Raw genomic sequence first — 20,987 nt, 5'->3', positions numbered from 1 at the left:
GGTCTGATTCTAGAGACACACCCAGATTCCTCACTTGATTTTTAGTTGTTAGACCCCTAGCGTCAAGGTATGCATTCACCTTGAGAACTTCATCTTTGTTGCCAAACGCAATGACTTCAGTTTTGTCTTTGTTTAACTGAAGAAAGTTTTGGCACATCCAATTGTTTACTTCCTCAATGCATTGGCACAGGGAGTCAATGGGGCTGTAATCGTTAGGCGATAGGGCTAAGTAGAGCTGTGCGTCGTCTGCATAGCTGTGGTAAGAGATTTGGTTCTTTCTCATTATTTAGCTCATTGGGAGCATGTACAGGTTGAATAGGAGTGGCGCAAGAATTGAGCCTTGAGGGACTCCGCAAGTCATGGATGTCCACTCAGACTTATGGTCTCCTATACTCACATAATAACCTCTCCCTTCTAAGTATGACCTGAACCATTTTAGAACTATCCCAGAAAGCCCGACCCAGTTTTCCAGCCTGTCAAGAAGTATGTCGTGATCGACAGTGTCAAATGCAGCACTGAGGTCGAGTAGTACCAGCACTGATAATTTGCCTTTATCAGTATTTAAGCGAATATTATTTATTATCTTTATGAGCGCTGTCTCTGTGCTGTGATGCGATCGGAAACCAGATTGAAAATTGTCAAAGTATCCATTAGAGCTTAAGAATTTGTTCAGCTGATTGAAGACAACTTTTTCAATGATCTTGCCTATGAAAGGAAGATTTGAGATCGGTCTATAGTTGCTTAATATGGTCTTATCCAGATTGCTCTTTTTCAGGAGGGGCTTGACAACTGCAGTTTTCAGGGAGTTTGGAAAATTCCCGGAGATAAGTGAAATAAAGCATTATAGTCCTTCACGTCTATTGCGATCTCAAAATTCCGGCCAGTTGATAATACCTAGAATATCAAAATCGACTGCTGGCGGTAGATCCTTTTCCTATTTAGCACCAAAACTTTGGAACAGTCTTCCTACCATTGTCCGGGAAACAGACACACTCTGTCAGTTCAAAGCTAGACTAAAAACACATCTCTTACATTTACATTTACATTTATTCATTTAGCTGACGCTTTTATCCAAAGCGACTTACAATTGCTATATATGTCAGAGGTCGCACGCCTCTGGAGCAACTAGGGGTTAAGTGTCTTGCTCAAGGCATGTGTCTTATCCACTGCGCCATCACCACCCTCTCTTTGACCTAGCATACACATAATACATTATAGACTTCGATAATTCAATGTTAGGCTGCGTAGATTAGGTCAAACCGGAACTGGGAACACTTCCCTTAAATCCAGATGTACTCGTTACATCATAAGAAGAATGGCATCTACGCTAACTTTAGTGTCTTTGTTTATCCCGAGGTTTTCCCGCAGACTGCCGGATCCAGGCCGTGTCCAGATCTGACGAAGGAGATTCGCCTGGACCCGATGACAATGCAGTGCTGAAGTGTCAACTATCCTCTCCCTATGGAGGATCCCTTTCCCACTCTACAGATAAAGCCTTGTTGAAAATCCGGTTCGCGTACCCCAAAGTGATAAAATAAAATTCTGTATCAAATTTATAGGCAAGACAAGTAGTTTGTTTAGGCATGGTTTGTAGGGAAATTACAAACCTGCGCACACACATTCAAACGAATATAACTATAGAATAAATTTTTAATGCGCATGTGAACGCCATCAGGTCACAGGTTCGCGTTTAAAGTCTGTTTAGAGAGAACGCCGTCGTCTTAGTGGCCCCTAATGTAATAACAAATGATAATTTTGCTGGAAGTGAATCAATCAAAACCAACTTTAGCCGGAAATAACATTATTCAAAATCGCTATAAAGCCAAAACAATCTCTGTTACCGTAAATTGTATGTTTATCTCTGTAAAGCTGCTTTGAAACAATCTCCATTGTTAAAAGCGCTATATAAATGAAGATGACTTGACTTGACTTGACTTACTTACTTGACAGCACCATGGAATTGAATCCGAGCGCTGATAATAGATTGGATTCAATAGTAGAAGTGTGAATAAATTCTAGCCATTTCATTCCTAGTCAATGTACAGTTGGGAATTAAAACCGGAATAAAACTCGAAGCAACCGAACACACATCTCCAACCAGTGGCGTAATTTTGTTTTAAAAAGTGGGTGGGACAAGTGTGTGGGGTGTGGGGGAGAGGAGGTTGCTATAGAATGCTAAGATACATGTACAATATATGTGTACAATAACAATTTTCGGAAAAAACAACATTACGATACATACCCGCTAAAGAGAACTCTTCGTTCAAAGAAAGTTGGCAAGCTGAAGTCTGTTTTGAAAGCACAACAGTCACTTTTTACTAAAAGTAAGGCTGCAACAGAGGCATCCTTCCGTGTCAGCCAGCTGTTGGCTAAACATAGGAAACCGTTCACCGATGAAGAGCTATACAAGGAGGCAATGGTCGTTGCCGCAGATACCTTATTTAAAGATTTGAAAAACAAAGAGGACATAACAAATGCGATCAGATGTGTGCCACTTGGCAAGAAGGGTAGAGTTGTTATCGGAGGATGTGAATCAACAAGTTCTCAAGGATTTATGGTATTTGTTCGCATGACTTTTAAAGATTCAACTACTTAGGAGGCTTTTCTCACTCTATTACCATTACAAGGGAGGACAAGAGGTGAGGACATTTACAACGAGTTTAAACGTTATGTGCATGATAACAGCATCCCTATTCATAAGCTGGTAGCGATCACCACAGACGGGGCACCGGCAATGCGTGGGCTGCATTCAGGCTTCGTTGCACTGTGCCGTCGCGATCCCGATTTCCCCAGGTTTTTAAACTATCACTGTGTGATCCATCAGCAAGCACTGGCTAGTAAAGTAGTGGACTTGTCTCATGTCAAGACACTTGACGTTAAGATTGTAAATTCGATTCGGATAAAAGGACTTCAGCACCACTTGTTTAAATCTTTATTAGATGAGCTTCATGCCTCATGCGGTGACTTGATTCTCCACTCTTCCATAAGGTGGTTGAGTCGTGGGAAAGTACTGCAGCGATTTGTGGACTTGCTGCCTGAGTTCAAATCATTTCTTGAGTCACGAAATGAGCAGCATGAGGAACTGTCTGATGATGCATGGCTGCTAGACTTGGGTTTCCTCACGGACGTAACAGCAAAATTGAACGAGCTGAACTATGAGCTTCAGGGAGAAGACAAAGACGTGACCCACATGATCAGCGCTGTCAATGCCTTTAAGGCCAAGGTGGGAGTGTGGGCTTCTCAGCTGAAGAATGGAAGCCTAGTGCACTTCCCAAACCTCGGAAAAATGTCGCAAAACATGAGAAAAAATATGCTTTTCTCCCGCAAGAATTCTGTTCCCAACTGGAGAAACTGGCATCCGAATTTAACAGGCGTTTTCAGAAGTTAGATGACATACGGGAGGTTGTTGTATTTATCTCAAACCCGTTCCTCCCCATTGAGATTGAGGAGGTATCCACCAAATTCCAGCAAGTATTTGCTTTACCAATTGGAGTTGACATGGAGATAATTGAACTGCAAAACGACATCGAGTTGAAAGCAAGGTCAAGAGACAGTGATTTTTGGGGTCTTGTGAACACTGAAAAGTTTCCCCTTCTCTCATCCTGTGCACTTAAGGTGAAGGCCTACTTCGGATCAACATATCTCTGTGAGATGGCCTTTTCACAAATAAAAATAATCAAGTCAAAGAACAGATCTTGTCTTAATAATAGACATCTCACAGACTGTGTAAGACTTGTTGTGTCAAACTATGAGCCAGACTACAGAGCACTTGCTGAAAGTGTGCAATCACAGCCAACACATTTAATATATGTGTGGGGAGAGAATCTCATCTGAGCCCTCAGAGTGAGGGAGTATTGCTAGTGTGAAATCTGTTGGCTATATTGTTAAAAGGAGATCTGTGTTTTATGTTGTTGAAAAAGGGAAAGAGAATCAGTGCTGTACATGATTGTTTTAGGCCAGTAATTGATTATTGAGGTAATGAATAGTAGTAGGTCTGTAATTTGTGTGAAAATATTTTTGAAGAATTGAAGGATGACTGTTGTCATAATATTTTGTATGCTAGTTGCACTTACCTTAGTATTTCTGACATTTTGAAGTGTTTGAAATATGTTTTAAAAGGGAAAGTGAAACAGTACATTATTGGTTTAGGCCTGTAATTGACTGATTATTGTGTTTATATATGAGTAATAAAATAAACACAATAATGTTGAATTATAGTTGACAGTTTGTATAGCTATATACTATTTGTATAGTTAAATATTTTGCTAGTGACTAACAGGCAACAAAGAATGTCAAAGTAGAACTACATTGTGGCCTTGTTTTTTCATAATTTTTTGCAAGTGGTAGATCTTGGTTTACATTTGGACTTGGGATGTGATCTTAGGCTTGAAAAGGTTGGTGACCACTGCATTAGGGCCTCTTCATTTTTAACATGTTCTTTCTTTCAGCCCAGTTAATTACTGCTTATTGGTTACTGATTGTAGTTTATTCTTTGATGTCTTAATTCGTAGCATTTTTAAATGGATACTGTTTGAAACAATTGGGCTGTCACACAGACTCCTAATGAATGGCTTCTAGTGAAGACTGAGAATCAACGCACAGATTATAGACTACGAATATTTCCTGTTTATTCATACATTTTACATAACAATCGTGCTTTTTCATGACACCATTTAAATACATGTCCTATGTTATCATTTTAGGCAGTGTAACAGTTAAAAATATACAAAACAATATTATTTCTTACGAGACATAAATCCTATTTGTTTTATAATCCTTTTTATGATCATCACTCATAATTTCCATAAGGTATGTGCTTCAGAGCTCAAAATATTATTGCAGAAAACAGCAATTGTTTTTCAAATATTTCAACATTTAGACAAAAAACTTAATGGAGTACAGACATTCACGGTTACATGTTTTACACAATACAATTTTACAAGAAAGTTCCAGATAAAACTGCAGTAAAGTATCTTTGTACAAAACTCACAGGACATAGCCATTTCACATTTTATGTAGATACGTATCTCCTCTTAGTAAACATGTTTAACATGACCGAATGCTTTTCACGTGTAGCTGCCTTTGACGGAAACTGTCAGCACATCATAGCCCTGTCGTCGGAGAAGTCTCTGTACTCTAGGGTTTGTGCTTTTGTTTGTTTTGTTTTGTTTGGGGGGGGGGGGGGGGGGGGGGGGGGCTGAAAAGCCCTAATTATATTAGTATATGCTACTTACTTAAAATATGGTATTAACTATTAAGAAATAGGTTTCACTTTATTTGGATGGTCCCTTTAACACATTCAGTTGACTATAAGTAACATTGCACCTACATCTCTACTAACTCTCACTAGAGTGTTAGTAGAGTATTAGTAGACTGGTAGGGTTAGGGATAGAATAAGTTGACATGTAGTTGTAAAGTTACTTATAGTCAGTAGAGTGTCTGTTGGAGGACCATCACAATAAAGAGTTAGCAGATATTAAGCAGACAGTCTACTAATACTCTAATGAGAGGTTGTTGACATGTAGTTGCAAAGTTACTTATAGTCAACAGAATGTTCAAAAGGGACCATCAAAATAAAGTGTTACCAAGAAATATTTTGTATCCTTTTTCAAAAAGGTATGGCACAATATAGTATAGTGTAAACCATTGTTATCGATAGGCCAGTTCGTGTGTGCATTTCTGCTTTGTTTTAACGATTCAACATTTTGGCACATGAAGTAACTAATGGTCATGCAAATTGCGACTACATAAATCACAGGCTTAAGGAGCTGATATGCACTCAGGGTCAGAGACATATCTGAGTTTTTTGTGTGTTTTTTCCTGAGGGGACATGTAAACAGGACACTGAATTGACAGCACTCATCAGTAATCTGTAGAATAATCTGCAAAAATGTTCACCCTGTGTTTTGCGGTGTTCTCATTTTCTGTATTTTTGTACCCTGTGCTTTACAAACTACACACTGCCAGGCATAGATTCGTTTTTGCTTTAGTCTATTATTTTGGTCCTTGGTCTCAACATTAAAGTACAAAGCATTCTAAAAATAATTCTAAAAATCACATACAAGTATTTTCTCTTTTTTAGCTCGGAAAAGAAAAAGATAGTAACAGTCTCTCTCAACAAAGATATTCAACAACATAGGTCATCCAAGGGCTCTACCGAATAAAAATTCATTGTGCTTCGGACACAGGGCTTGCTTGATGCACCTTGGTTTTTCCAAATGACCCACAATACAACATAATCATTATCATGGACTCCTGCTTTGTCCCAGTGCAACATAGAAACTGTTTATACCTTACATAAATAGCTTATGCATTGCAAAACAATGCACTGTCCTTAAATCTAACTCACAGTATAACCTTAGTAGAGACAAATTTACATAATACATAGTATAATTCATTTTTTTTAACACTGACACTCGTTGCTTCACATTTGGAAAGCTTACAGAGTTTGTGTTTGTGTGTAAGTTTTTCAAATGCAAATGTTTTTTGTTTTGTTTGTGTTTTTAATTATTTTTGTCACATTTTATGTTTAGTTTGATTATTTATGACCCCTGGAGGTAGATGATTCTATTACTGTATAAACATGGAAGTCTTCTGTGCTGTTGATCTTTGATTGCTCTCTGCTGGGGTTCACCTCTACTGCTTTTAGACATTGGCATCGCTACCAGGGTTAGTTGGAGATGTACTATCAGCCTGCACCTGCGGCTGTGGCAGAGGCTGAGACTGAGGCTGTGGCTGAGGTGGAGGCTGAGATGGAGGCTGTGACTGAGGTGGAGGCTGAGATGGAGGCTGAGGCTGAGGCTGAGACTGAGACTGCGGCTGTGGCTCTGGCTGCGGTGATTGCGGTTGTTGCGGTGATTGCGGTTGCTGCTGTGCCTGGTCCGGTTGTTGCGGTGATTGCGGTTGTTGCGGTGATTGCGGTTGCTCTGGTAATTGCGGTTGCTGTGGTGATTGTGGTTGCTGTGGTGATTGTGGTTGCTGTGGTGATTGTGGTTGTTGCGGTGATTGCGGTAGCTGCTGTGCCTGGTCCGGTTGCTGCGGTTGTTGCGGTGATTGCTCCGGCAGCTGTGGCGGTGACTGAAGCTGCTGTTGCTCTGGCCCATTCTCCTGAGCACGCCTCACTGCTGGAGGCTGCAGCATTATCCTGATCCGCTGAAATAAGGCCCCAGAACCAGCACCAGTAAGCACAGATATACCATGTAATGCCTGTGTTATCTTTGTTCATTATTTTATTCGTAAATGAAAACAGTTACCTCCTTATATGTCCCCTTCAGGGTGAAGAACATGTAGACCATATAACCAGGAATGAGAACCATAGAGGATAAAGCCATGAGCCAGCCCACTCCTTGCCCCCATTTAGGGAACACATAGTTGTTCATTTTAAGAGGAACCATTTGCACCGCGCTGAAGAGGAACACACCCTGCAGGAAAGCTCTGTTTAAAAATACTGCAGTTTTCACACAATTACTGTACACCATAATCTGTAACGATTCTTACTTTTATAGTGAAGACTACAATACTTTAGAAACGTGGTGCCTCTTTATATTAGGTGTCTTTAACTACTATGTACTTGCATCAAACAAATAAGTACAATATACTGTGCTATTGAGGTGGGATACGGGTAAGGTTGGGGGCAGGCTTGCTGGTATGGGTAGATTTAAGGGTGGGTTAAAGTGTAGGGGAAGGTCAGCAGTATAATTCTCATTATAGAAATGTATTACAGCTGTAATTACACTGGATACCCAGGAAACTGAGTCAATGGGACAAATAATGGTGTAGTAAAATGAACACTGTTTTATGGCAAATAAACCCTGAAGATTTTGTTCTATTATAAATATTATTGCAAATTTAGGTTTGTGTTAGGTATCAAGCTGTAAACTACATTTTTATTTTTACCATAAACCACCATGGATTATGTTTGTGTCACATGCAGGTTGAAGCAGAGAGGATGCAGGATCTATATGCAGCAGGCTTTTATTGAACAAACTCAAAATGAACCAAAACACTCAGAACAGCTCAGGCACAGAACAACCAACATATAATACAGACAACGACAGACAACTAGACAGGACTAAACACAGGGACTAAATCAAAGAAACAAGACACAGCTGACATGACTAACGAGGCACAGGTGAACAGGATACTGAATCAAAGAGGAAACACTGGGAAAACTGGGTCAAATTAACAGGCAAACATGAACTAACAAACACTAAACATGACAGAACACAACCCCGCCCACAAGGCCACAAACCCCACAAACCCCGTGCCAAATTACATCAACGGTGGGAGGGTGGGGACCCTGGGGGCTGAAGAAGGCGTGGCTTACTCAGAGCAGAAAGCCTCCAGGGTGGAGCCGGCAACTCGGGAGACCTGAGATGATCCACCTTCGTGGCCTTGCCCAGGGACCCTTTGCCACTATGGCAGTGGTCATAATACAATTTTCTTGGGGGGAGCTAGGCGTTTCTAGGCCAAGAGGGATTATCGGGCGAGGTCGGGGACTGGAGTCCTCTCTGGACTCTGGACGGGAGACAGAGTCACCTCTGGACTCTGGGCGGGAGACGGAGTCACCTCTGGACTCTTGACGGGAGACGGAGTCACCTCTGGACTCTTGACGGGAGACGGAGTCACCTCTTGACTCTTGACGGGAGACGGAGTCACCTCTGGACTCTGGATGGGAGACGGAGTCACCTCTGGACTCTGGACGGGAGACGGAGTCACCTCTGGACTCTTGACGGGAGACGGAGTCACCTCTGGACTCTTGACGGGAGACGGAGTCACCTCTGGAATCTTGACGGGAGACGGAGTCACCTCTGGACTCTTGACGGGAGACGGAGTCACCTCTGGACACTTGACGGGAGACGGAGTCACCTCTGGACTCTTGACGGGAGACGGAGTCGCCTCTGGACTCTTGACGGGAGACGGAGTCACCTCTGAACTCTTGACGGGAGACGGAGTCACCTCTGGAATCTTGACGGGAGACGGAGTCACCAGACTCTTGACGGGAGACGGAGTCACCTCTGAACTCTTGACGGGAGACGGAGTCACCTCTGGACACTTGACGAGGACGGGAGTCTCCTCTGGACGGGGACTGGAGATTCATGCGCGGCGGCGGCCATCTTGGCTGGAGACTCAAGCGCGGAGGCGGCCATCTTGGCAGAGGGCTCTGGCGTGGCGGCGTCCATCTTGGCAGAGGGCTCTGGCGTGGCGGCGGCCATCTTGATCGAGAGCTCAGGCATGGCGGCGGCCATCTTGGCAAGGGCTCTGGCGTGGTGGCGGCCATCTTGACCGAGAGCTCCGGCGTGGTGGTGGCCATGACTGGACGAGACTCTGGAGCTGGCTGTTTTCTGGATTGGGGGTACATGTCTTCCAGACACTTGAGAATGGCCTCCCTCCAGGGAAGTCCTCGGGTGTCTGGAAGTTCAACTGGGTGGTAGTAGTTGGCCCAGATCCAATATAGTGTTCTGAGGGTTTCGTCATCATAGGGTGAAAGAATGGCAAGACGGCAGAACTCCACAGAGTTTTCCACAAAGTTTTGGCCCCTTCCGAGCCAAAGCAGTGAACTGCGATATTTTAAAGGTCTGTCGTTTTGTCACATGCATGTTGAAGCAGAGAGGATGCAGGATCTATATGCAGCAGGCTTTTATTGAACAAACTCAAAAAGAACCAAAACACTCAAGATTCTCACAGACAGGAACAGCTCAGGCACAGAACAACCAACATATAATACGGACAACGACAGACAACAAGACGGGACTAAACACAGGGCTTAAATACACAGGAACTAAATCAAGGAAACAAGACAGCTGACATGACTAACGATGCACAGGTGAACAGGATACTGAATCAAAGAGACACTGGGAAAACTGGATCAAATTAACAGGCAAACATGAACTAACAAACACTAAACATGACAGTTTGGAAGTTTGGTCGTTTTGATTAAGGACGAGGGACATTCTTATGTATCTCTCATTAATATGTGCATATAATGAATCGAAGGGAAACATCTTAAGGCCCTTGCACACCGAGTCCGAAATTCGTGTCCGAAATTTTCGCACGTTAAAAAATAAATACGTTAATCATAAAAAAATCGGATCGGGTTTGATTTTCTGCATTTTTCGCATCCGTAGCAAGCAGTTTGAATTGTGTTTTGACAATTCAGAGCCACCGAATCACGAATACGAAAAAACGCATACGAAAATTTCGGACTCAGTGTGCAAGGGCCTTTAGAACGCTGCTCGCTGGAAACAACAATAAAGGCTTTTTACTTTAGAAGAAGCATCTTGAATTTTTGTCTCATTTTTATGTGCAAATAAAGACTTTAATAATGAATAGCTGATCAACTGGCACTGAAACGATTGCAAGACAACTCATTTTAAACCTAATTGAGCTGGACAATGACTAACCTTGCAACATCTGTACTGTTATTGAACTGAATTGCATCAACATTGAACTGACTCGAGCTGAATAATGACACTGTTCCATTTAGTAGAGCTGCTTATAGCTAAATTGAACTAAATTGAACTTATATAACTGATGTACTTTGTAACATTAACAGTATTATTTTCCTGCTTATTCCCTGCTTTGAAACAATCTGTATATTATAAAGTGCTCTATAAATAAATTTGACTTGATTAACTTTAACTTTGTCTTACAGTAATTTTCCACACATCCAAAAACCATTTTTTGGATTGGACAGTATTCAAAGACTAACAAGTATACTCTACTTTTATCCATTTATTTTAATGTTTGTCACAAAAATAGCAAGAGCTTTTAGAAAATATTATATCACATTAAAACGAATAAAGTAGGTTACTTACAGCAACAATTAGAGGGGTGAAGAAAACCCAGCACAGTTTCCACCATACACAAGGCTTGTATCCAATCATTTCCTGGATGTTATCATAAAACTTGTTCACACCTGAAATTACATAAAATTGAATAGGGATTAGATCAATTCACTGCAACTATATTGCAGCAACTGGATTGAAGGATAGACTGGAATACATCCATCTATCAATCCATTCATCTTTATCTGTAGCAGTGCTGAGGATTCAGGGGTACTCAATACAATCCGAACCGAGATATTTGTTGTGTTTCTGTCAATGGGTTACAGTAATAAGATGACTTTTTGCAGCAACTAGTAGTAACTAGTTTCTAATAAGATTTCAGAAATAATATTAAAGTTACAGTCCATAAAATAGCTTGTTGCAATGTTATTTTTGTTGCTTTCTCTACTGTTTGAAATCCAACAATCCAATCATTCCTAGTTTCATTTCGTAATCTTCATGACTTGTGGGTGCACGTGATGTCACCATTGCTGCAAGCTAGCTTGGAATATGTAAAAGCTTACATTCAGTGGCTGGAAATATTGACATTACTTTGATTTTGTCAGGAGAAAAGATGACAAGAACACCATCGTCAAAAGTAAGTTGTGGCATTACTTTACTCTGGCATTACATGGCTTGGCCATCCATATCCCTTTTATCCCGCTATACATTATATCCACCTGTTATCAAAAATCTAGAAAACAAAACATTTTCTTACGACCTTACGTGAATTCTTTTGCCAACATACATCATGAAATATAATCGTATCTGGGTAACAGGTGAATATGCTGTTTGTTGCATTTGGGAATCCAAATCATATGGCAAATCATATGCTGTCGTAATCGTGTGTTTATTTGCTTCATGTTTCATGTATAGAAACGTTTCTCTGGGCTAGTATGTATGGAAAAGAACGCAGAAGTGTAGTGGAACTTCGTCATAGGAAGAGACAGGGCAGGTTATGATGAACACGTAATATGATTGACAAATGAGCAGTGAATGATCTTCCCCTGAGTCATAACAACAGATATCATGAATAGAAATGATGATTCTGTCTAAAGAAATACAAACTAAATCATTTAAATATACCCTAACATTCACAAAGAGGCACACATACGAAGTCAGAATTTTGAGGAGAAAATGCGCAATTACCACTTCTGTGGGGTGTAACTGAAAAGTAATATAACAAGTAGTGTAACGAATTACTGTTGCCAGAAAGTAATAAGTAAAGTAATAATATTATAATGAGTACTTAATAAAAAAAAATGAGTTTCAAGCTTAACACTGACTACATATTATGCTACTATACTATATATATACACTAAACACATCCATATTTTTTTTAACAGTCGTGAAGTAAGTTTCAAACCAAATGTAGTACCTACTTTACAGTATGCAATGTCAGATGCAGCATAAGCTTATGGGTGTTGCTCAAACGGAGGCTGCATATCTCGGCTGCCACATCATCAAGCGTCGCTGAAGGCCATCTCAATTTGAAGGATCTAGGAAGGCAGCCTTTGTTTCGCGCCTTTCTTTCGGCCTGTTTTAAAGGATGCATCAGATGTATCCTTCGCAGCCTTAAATCACCCACAATCCTTTGCACACATTCCAATCCACTAAAATAAGCTGACGGAAAACAAGTCGGTACTGAGCTGGAGTTTATTATTGTAATTTATTATTACTGTTTAGTCCAAGTGTCTAGCACAATTCCTGAAAAATGATGTAATCTAATGGGACGTGAGACAAACTAAACAATCAAATTACAGTTGTTCTGTAGTAAACTGTACTAACCGATTCAGCGGGAGTGTGGGCACGGCCTTCATATCCCGGCTCCACTTCACACTCACTACTGTACAGACTCTGGCTCCGAGTCTGCGTAATCAGCACAAGATGTCAGCACCATATTGGGACATTGGTGGCTTCACTTTTCTACAATGGAAGAGAGTGAAGGTGCGTCGTCCATCTTTTTTTACAGTCTATGGTTTAGTCATTCATTAGTTGCCATGGTCCCTAATTAGTCCACACCTGTTCCCTGTTCTGTTGTACCTTCCTCTGTGTATTTCAGCCTTCAGTCTTCCTCAGTTCTTTGTCTTGTGTTAAAGCAGGGGTGGGGAACGTTGATCCTAGAGAGCCGCTGTCCTGCAGAGTTTAGTTCCAACCCTAATCAAACACACCTGAACAAGCTAATCATTGTCTTCAGGATCACTAAGGCCTTGTCCACACGGACACGGGTATTTTTATAACCGGAGTTTTTCCTACAGCGTTTAAAAAAAATCCCGTCCACTCATGCTCGGTCTCCGTCTACATGAAAACGCAAAAACACGCTATCAAGCGCGGTCAAGAGCATGCCACGCCAGCAGGCGGCGATATAAACCTTAACCGTAAAGCCACGTTGGCCAATCAGAAGCGCAAATCTGACGTCAAACACAGCGGATAACGGCGCACACTCTGACGTCGCAAGGCAAAACCCCCGGTTTCACTGTCTACACGACAACACTGTAACCGGCGTTTCTGAAAATCCTCACCCTGGCAGGGGTTTTCGAAAATGTTCGGTTTCAGTGCGTTTTCGTGTGGACGAACGGCCGAACCGCGTAAAAAAAGTCACGGTTATAAAAATACCCGTGTCCGTGTGGACAGGGCCTAAGGCTTCAATCAGGTGAGTTTTTTTCAGGGTTGGAGCTAAACTCTGCAGGACAGCGGCCCTCCAGGATCAACGTTCCCCACCCCTGTGTTAAAGGGTTAGTTCACCAAAAAATGGCAATTCTGTCATTAATTACCTTCGTTCATCTTCGGAACACAAAGTAAGATGTTTTTGATGAAATCCGAGAGCTTTCTGATCCCTCCATAGACAGCAACGTCATTGCAACAGAAAGGTAGTAAAAACATCGTTTAAATAGTCTATGTGACTACAGTGGTTCAACCTTAATATTATGAAGTGGCGAAAATACTTTTTGTGCACAAATAAGCCCCAAAATAGACTAGAATAGTTTTTGTGAGCAAAAACCCCCAAAATGAACTACTTTATTCAACAATTTCTTCTCTTCTGTGTCTGATCTCTTACGCTATTCACATAGTAAGCACAGTACAGTTTCTACGTCAGAACGCCGGCTCCAGCATTAGCATCACACACACGTGCCGTTGTGCTTTTGTGAACAGCGTCGTCCGATAATTAGCCGACATTCTGGTGTAGAACCCGGAAGCGCTGTACTGTGTTTACCACACAAATAGCATAGGATATCTGACACAGAAGAGAAGAAATTGTTGAATAAAGTAGTTCATTTTGGGGGTTTTTGCTCACAAAAACTATTCTTGTCGCTTCATAACATTACATTGAGTAATTAATGACAGATTTTTGGGTGAACTAACACTTTAACGTTTATGGATTGTTGTGTTTTTTGCATTATCTCTGTGTTTAATAAAAATAGTATATCAAGCATCACGCATCTTCCTTGTGGATTAAGCTACAGTAACCCCATTATAGAACCCTTTTAAAAGGTATACTTTTGTACTTTATTTACCTCTAGAGGCTGCATATTAATACTGTCCCTTAAAGATACATATTAGTGCCTAAATGGTACATGTCAGAACCTTCTGAAAGGGTCCCACCCTAGTGACAGCTTTTGTAAAAAAAAATATGATAGTGTATAAAAAAAAGCTAAATTAACTTTCACATCGGCCAATCAGAGCAGCATAATGTCATAAACTATGACAACACTCTCCGGTCTTAATGTAGAGACATTAGGTAGGTTATTTGTTTTGTCAAGTCCCGTTAGCAAAATAATAAATGTTGGAAGAGCTGACGATGGCCAAATTGTCAGATCTGAAGAAAAGTAAGGTTGATAAGGAAAATTATGCTTTTGCGAATTGTGCATTCGCAAAAGACTGGAAGACGTTCTTACCAAAAGAAGCACCAAACCTACAGCATGTGCTTTATTTGCACCGAGATGGTGGCGATTGTTAAGAGTGCTAACAATAAGCACCACTATAAATCATCAAAGCAAATGTATTTTAAGCAAAATTACCCATTAAACATGGAGGTGAAAAAAAAAACTTAACGAGACGAGAGAATCATATTGAGAATCTAGATGTCCAGTGGAGTCTACGGACCCTCAGCTCAGTGGAAAACTGCTGAGTGGACCACAAATATTTAAATTTGAGTTCCTCTGATCAAGAGCAAAGACATGGAAATGTCATTCAACCAAAAAAAAAAAAAAAATGTGTGATAGGATGGTTGTGAAGAGGGCAAACATAATAAGGACAGAAGGGTTGAACTGAATTCAAAATTGTGAAGGCTTCATTGTATATCAGACACATGACTCTCAAAGATGAGGAGCTAATACAATTTCCCAGGCAGCTGCTGATTGACAGATTGGATTAATGGGAAAAATGGCAGGAAGATCAAACTAGCAGATAGCAAAGGTGGCAAACACTGAGAAATCCTACCAATGGCCTTAGTTGAGGACAGACAGAAAGCAAAAGCACTAATGATGGCAATAGACATATCGGGGGACATATACAGAGTTAACAATGTCAGTTACTCAAGGTACAGAGACTCTAGAGGAAAGCTCATGAGAATATTCAGCACCTGCAGGCAGCAGCGTCAAACTCTAAATTCATAACCACATCTTCAAGAGTAATGGCAAGAAACTGGCAGAAAAAAAGGAAGTGTTGATGTAGCAATCCCAAATGACAGGACAAAAGAGCTTGAGAAATAGAAGCTATAGACAAACCAAGACCAATGTAGTGCTGAAGACGAGGGACTACATGAATGAATGACATGTCAATATCAATGAAAACGACAATCTTAAGAAATAGTTTTGTCATCCTTGTCACAACTTTGAATTTATGATGGTTACCAACTTCAGTTTGTAATTCAATTCTGTTTCCTTACACATTAATTGGCTGATCTATTCAAAATTCAAGATTTATTGTCATGTGTGTAAAATACGCACAGATAAACACGCAATTAACAAAAATATACAATATGCAAATGTATACAAAAGTATTTTTGTAACAGTAATGGCATTGATGTACCGTAATTTTGCGTTCAGAGTGGTCTTGTCCCACTGGATGCACTTCTGTCATGACAGAATTATTGATGAGTATTTATGACTGACGACCAACGCATGTTTGTCCAGTTTTATAATGCTGTACAGTGTAAAAGATGAGCACAATGCAAAACACAGACACAGTGTACCAGGACGGGAAAGGGACTCACCATAGCACCAGGAGATTGAGATACACTCAAAGAACACCAGGAAGAGCAGACACATCCCACTGGCTGAGTAATAGTCGAAGAGTTTAAACACATAGAGGCCACCCTAACACAAGAAAAACACAAGCGTGTAAGATAAGACCCTGTAGCCTGCAGTCATATCAGTGCACAGTGTCCTCATCATATTCAAGACTGATTACCTGTGTGATATTGGACAGCCCAATGGCGTAGGACACAACGCAAACACATGCAATGAAAATCTCCCTCCTCTTCCGGAGCACCCGTGGGAACTCGTCCACCAGAGCCGTGATGAAGCCCTCCACTGTGCAGAACTGCGAGGCAAAGTCAATAATGATGGTGTTATATTGCATTTATATGGCAAACTTTTTTCATGGCTCTTTGTTGTTGCATTCAATAAACCTATGATCACAGGTTTGTGTGTATTAGCTATTACACTTTGAACATGGCTTATCCAATCAGATTTTAGCTTTTTTATGACTTCCCAAAAACAGAGAAAAAACCCAACAACAATAAAAACCAAAAAAAGATGAGTTTACTAAATTAGATTTTTTTTTATGCCACAGGGTTGGGATTCAGTTTGGTTTTATTTGAACATTTCCACTAAACAAAACCAAAACTCCAGCTTAAAGGGGTCATATAATGGTACATGGACTTTTACAAGTTGATTGTACTGAAATGTGTGTTGGCAGTGCCCTGTACACAAACATCATAAAATGATAAAAATCCATCCAGTGTTTTTGTTTTAATCTCCTTATATGTTTTCCCCTGACTCAAATTGAGCCGATTTTGTGACGTCAATAAAACGGAAGCCCCTCCCACGAGTGTTGATTGACAGCAGCGTTTCAACACAGACCCGCCCTCGCTCGTGAGCGAGCTGTCAATCATACTCCGCGCGGACTGGCGCGGAGTCATTGTTGATACGCTGGAGCACTGTCTGTGAGCAGAATGGCGTCTAAGCGAAGCGGTCATTTTAATGTTCCTAAATCCGAACCGCTGAAGACGCAGTGGCTGAGTTTGTTTTCGAAGGGAATATTCCCCACGAGCAACGTCAATGCTTTCATATTTGCGCGAATCATTTCTCACCAGACTGCTTTATAAACGAGGATCAGTATAAAGCTGGTTTTGCTAAGAAGCTGCTCATGAAAAAAGGATCGGTACCAGCTATTCGTGTTCCTGCTGAACCTCCAGAAGAACTGAAGTGAGTGTAACGTTTTATTAAACTTTATATTAATATTTATATTAATCTTTGCAAATCGCTAGCTGCACGCTTCACGATGAATGCGGCTAAGGTTTACACTCAGGGTACATTACGGCATGTTTTCTACGACGTTCTCAATACAATTCATTCTCCCACGTTTATAATGAACAACGCGTTATGGTTATTGTGTTACAAACGGTGTACACACAGAACAGAGAGGCGGAGTCAGCAAAGCTCATTATCATTTAAAGTCATATGCACTGAAACGGCGTGCTGAAAACAGAGCTGTTTTTGACCAGGTAAAATAAGTGTTTTCTTACAATACTAATGAGAATTTTTAATTAAAGTATATTACAAACTTTTAATTTAGACCCTAAAGAATCATATTAGCGTGTACAAAAATGGCATTATATGACCCCTTTAAGGGAAAAAGAACATCAGTTTAACATCTTGTATCCATAAAGGCAGAAATCAGCATCAAAAGATTTTATTGGGCTCAGGTCTAATTAAAATTTTTAATGCTCCTTATGTTTCCTTGTGTGGCCACCAGGGACACCGCCACTGATGCTGGAGTACCAAACAGATCCCGCTCACTTCTGTTTCTAGGTCAGAGCTTGACTATGTGCTCCGCTCACCTGACTGTCGATTCCCAGCATCAGCAGCATGGAGAAGAAGAGAATAGCCCACAGCGGAGAGACGGGCAACTGCGTCACAGCTTCTGGATAAGCTAAAAAGGCCAAACCTGGACCTGTGTTAGCCATGACAAAACAAAGCATTTCAGTTATCTGAGAGAAATGTCTAGATTTGAACTAATCTAACTTTTTTTTTTGAAATAGCACTACTTCAAAGTGAAATATTGTAAAATATTATGTAAAATGAATTGATTACCGGATGCGGCTACATCAGCTATTGGTCTCTTTGTGACATGTGCCATGAAGCCCACAATAGAGAAAATCACAAATCCAGCAAACATACTAGTGAAGGAATTTATACAGCACACAATGATAGAATCCCTGCAGAAAAAGGGGGAAAGGATTCTGTCTTCAGATGTGCTATAAGCATCTATAAAACATTCCCTAACTGACCTGGAAGCTGCACATCAATTTGGCATTTAAGGAGAAGATGGATTATGTAAACCACATATCTCCAAATGCAGAATCAACTGTTTAATTTGACAGTAATTCTCACTATTCATACGAACTCACTCAATTCCAGGCGAAGCCCTGAAGACAGGGAACATCATGACAGTCAGGCACAGTTATAAGGCTGGCTTGCTCACATTTTCAAGCAAACATTATTCACAGCATCACACAAGAAAAGCTCGAGGTAAAATCAAAGTTTAGGGGCCTGAAACAGGGTCAAGTTATACTAACTGATTTGTAAAAAGATCGTGTCACTGCGTCATTCATACCTGTACACATTGTTATTGAAAGGGTTGTAGCTGCCCAGAGCAATAAGGGAGCCTAGACCCAAACCATAGGAGAAGAAAATCTGTGTTGCAGCATCCAGCCAAACCTGAGATGGAAAATCAAGCTATTTGTCAGCTAGACTGGGTTTGTTGGATCTCGTTTGAATGATTAAACGAGTGAAATTACCTCAGACTCCTTCAGCTTCTCAAAGTCAGGAGTGATATAGAACAGGATTCCATCTTTAGCCCCAGGCAGGGACACTCCACGGATAAACAGAATGAACAACATGATGTACGGGTAGGTGGCCGAGAAGTAAACAACCTGCAAAACATTGATTTCTCGATCAAATATTCCCAACGTGTATTTGTTCAGCATGTGAATGCTTGTAAAAAGGAAACTGCCGGAAATATTGTGCATTGCTTTCACAGGACAAGACACTCATAGAGCCACAGTTAATTGCAACCATGTGTGCTTTACAATTAATGTAGTGAAATTATTACGAACTCACTCAAATTCCAGACCGAAGCCCTGAAGACAGACCAACAAAGACATCTCACCTTTCCAGTCCAGCTAACACCTTTCCAGATACAGAAGTACACGAGGACCCAGGCAATGGCCAGTGTTATTGCAAGTGGGGCACGAATCTCACCAGGTTTTTCTAAGCCATCAGTCATTTGATGCATATTGCGTCTGTATAAGCACATCATGCAACACAATTACACTTGACAACAAGACAATTTAAAGTACAAAGGTCAAAGAAGGTCATGCACATCAATTCTTTCATGAAATCTTACTCCCAAAACTCCATGACAGCACTGGTGAGATTGGTGGTGTCTACTATGCTGTAGTTTGTATAACATCTGTCTGTGTTCCATGGATTGTTACAAGTTTTCCATGGAAGCTCCTACAAAGAGTAGAACAAGACTTTACATTTTTTATTTAATAAATACCCCAGAATTGTTACCTAAACATGCCAATATATATATATATTTATATTTATTTATTTATTTTGCATGGAGGCACACGTGACGAGGAATGCTTACAGTGGTAAAGGAGTTGTATAAGTAGTAAATGGCCCAGGCAATGATGACAATGTAGTAAATGTTCAGCCAGAATGAGAGAACAGCAGCAGCAAGACCAACACCTGTAGTTATGACAGATTGTGTTATAACTTACATTCAAAGCAGAATGTGAACCACCTGGTCAAAGCCAGCATATAGGCTACAGTACGGCTTTTATGCAGCATTATAGATGCCTTATTGGTAGATCTGTGAGCATCTTTAGAACAACAGATATCAAACTTACAACACATAACCCATGCATTTAAATCTACTCATCTACTCGCGTTGCATTTACTGAAGGTCTCACACACTTCAAGAAACCAGCTCGTATTTTCAGCATTAAGTAATGGGGCAGATGAGAAAGAAAAGTGCTGAATAGAAATGATATACCTTTGAACATTGGAGCTAGTTTCCAAACCCCAAGGCCGCCAATGGATGTGTACTGTCCAAGAGCGCATTCAAGAAAAAACAGAGGAACTCCCGCAAAAAATAGCGTCAAAAAATAAGGAATCAAGAAAGCCCCTGGAATCAATACAGAAATACATGAAAGCACCAAGTGGGGCTGTGCACAGCAACACAAAGCTCACACACACACACACACACACACACACACACACCCTGGCACAACATCTCAGACTCTTGGAGAAGGAGAAGCGTCTCTCACCTCCGCCGTTTTTCCCGCACAGATAAGGAAATCTCCACACGTTCCCCAGGCCGATGGCGTAGCCCACACATGACAGCAGAAAATCAAATTTCCCACCCCAAGTTTCTCTGACTGGAATCTCTTTCTTCTTCTTCTCTGGTTTGGCGTCCTCTGATTTGGGTTTGTCGTTAGTTGTGATCTCGTTGAGTTCCGTCACAACTTGTCCATCGGTGTTTTTGGTGTTGTTTGTCGCCATGTCTCTGGTTTCAGACAGCAGTAGAGATCCACACAAACCCCCGATCGAACTCGACACAGTTCCAGTTAAGCTGAAGACAGCGAATCACACGAAATCATTGGTTTTTCCCCCTGCAAACGCAGTCCGCGGTTTGAATTCGAAGGCGACACACGCGCGCGCGCACACACACACACACACACACACACACACACTAAGAGATCTGCCGTCTCTGAGACAGAACTGTCTTTCATGACAGTCAATTTAAATACATATTTTTTCGATAGAACGATATAGCTTCTCAATTATGTTTTTTCGTCAATGTTTTGATGTATTTACTATTGTTATACCCCTTAAAATGCATGCACATAAACACACACTTGAA

At 40.9% G+C, this 20,987-nt stretch overlaps 1 protein-coding gene across 1 annotated transcript; it reads right to left on the bottom strand.

Moving 5' to 3' along the window:
• Nucleotides 1-6,482: 6,482 nt before the first annotated feature.
• On the bottom strand, nucleotides 6,483-20,665 carry slc6a1a (solute carrier family 6 member 1a). Its single transcript, XM_056244846.1, has 15 exons — nucleotides 20,392-20,665; nucleotides 20,118-20,249; nucleotides 19,710-19,810; nucleotides 19,461-19,570; nucleotides 19,224-19,356; nucleotides 18,853-18,987; nucleotides 18,669-18,772; nucleotides 18,146-18,270; nucleotides 17,893-18,005; nucleotides 16,239-16,370; nucleotides 16,042-16,144; nucleotides 10,818-10,918; nucleotides 7,254-7,421; nucleotides 6,852-7,152; nucleotides 6,483-6,722 (listed from the first exon to the last, which is right to left on the bottom strand). The coding sequence occupies exons 1-15, from the start codon at nucleotides 20,624-20,626 to the stop codon at nucleotides 6,646-6,648; spliced, it is 2,070 nt and encodes a 689-aa protein (XP_056100821.1). The 5' UTR covers nucleotides 20,627-20,665; the 3' UTR covers nucleotides 6,483-6,645.
• Between the last annotated feature and the right edge of the window lie 322 nt (nucleotides 20,666-20,987).

The sequence above is a fragment of the Rhinichthys klamathensis genome, unplaced genomic scaffold, assembly GCF_029890125.1.
Source record: "Rhinichthys klamathensis goyatoka isolate OS25496 unplaced genomic scaffold, OSU_Roscu_1.1 h1tg001124l_1, whole genome shotgun sequence".
Classification (NCBI taxonomy): domain Eukaryota; kingdom Metazoa; phylum Chordata; class Actinopteri; order Cypriniformes; family Leuciscidae; genus Rhinichthys; species Rhinichthys klamathensis.
The sequence above is the reverse complement of the archived record's forward strand: the minus strand, read 5'-3'. Positions and strand labels throughout refer to the sequence as shown.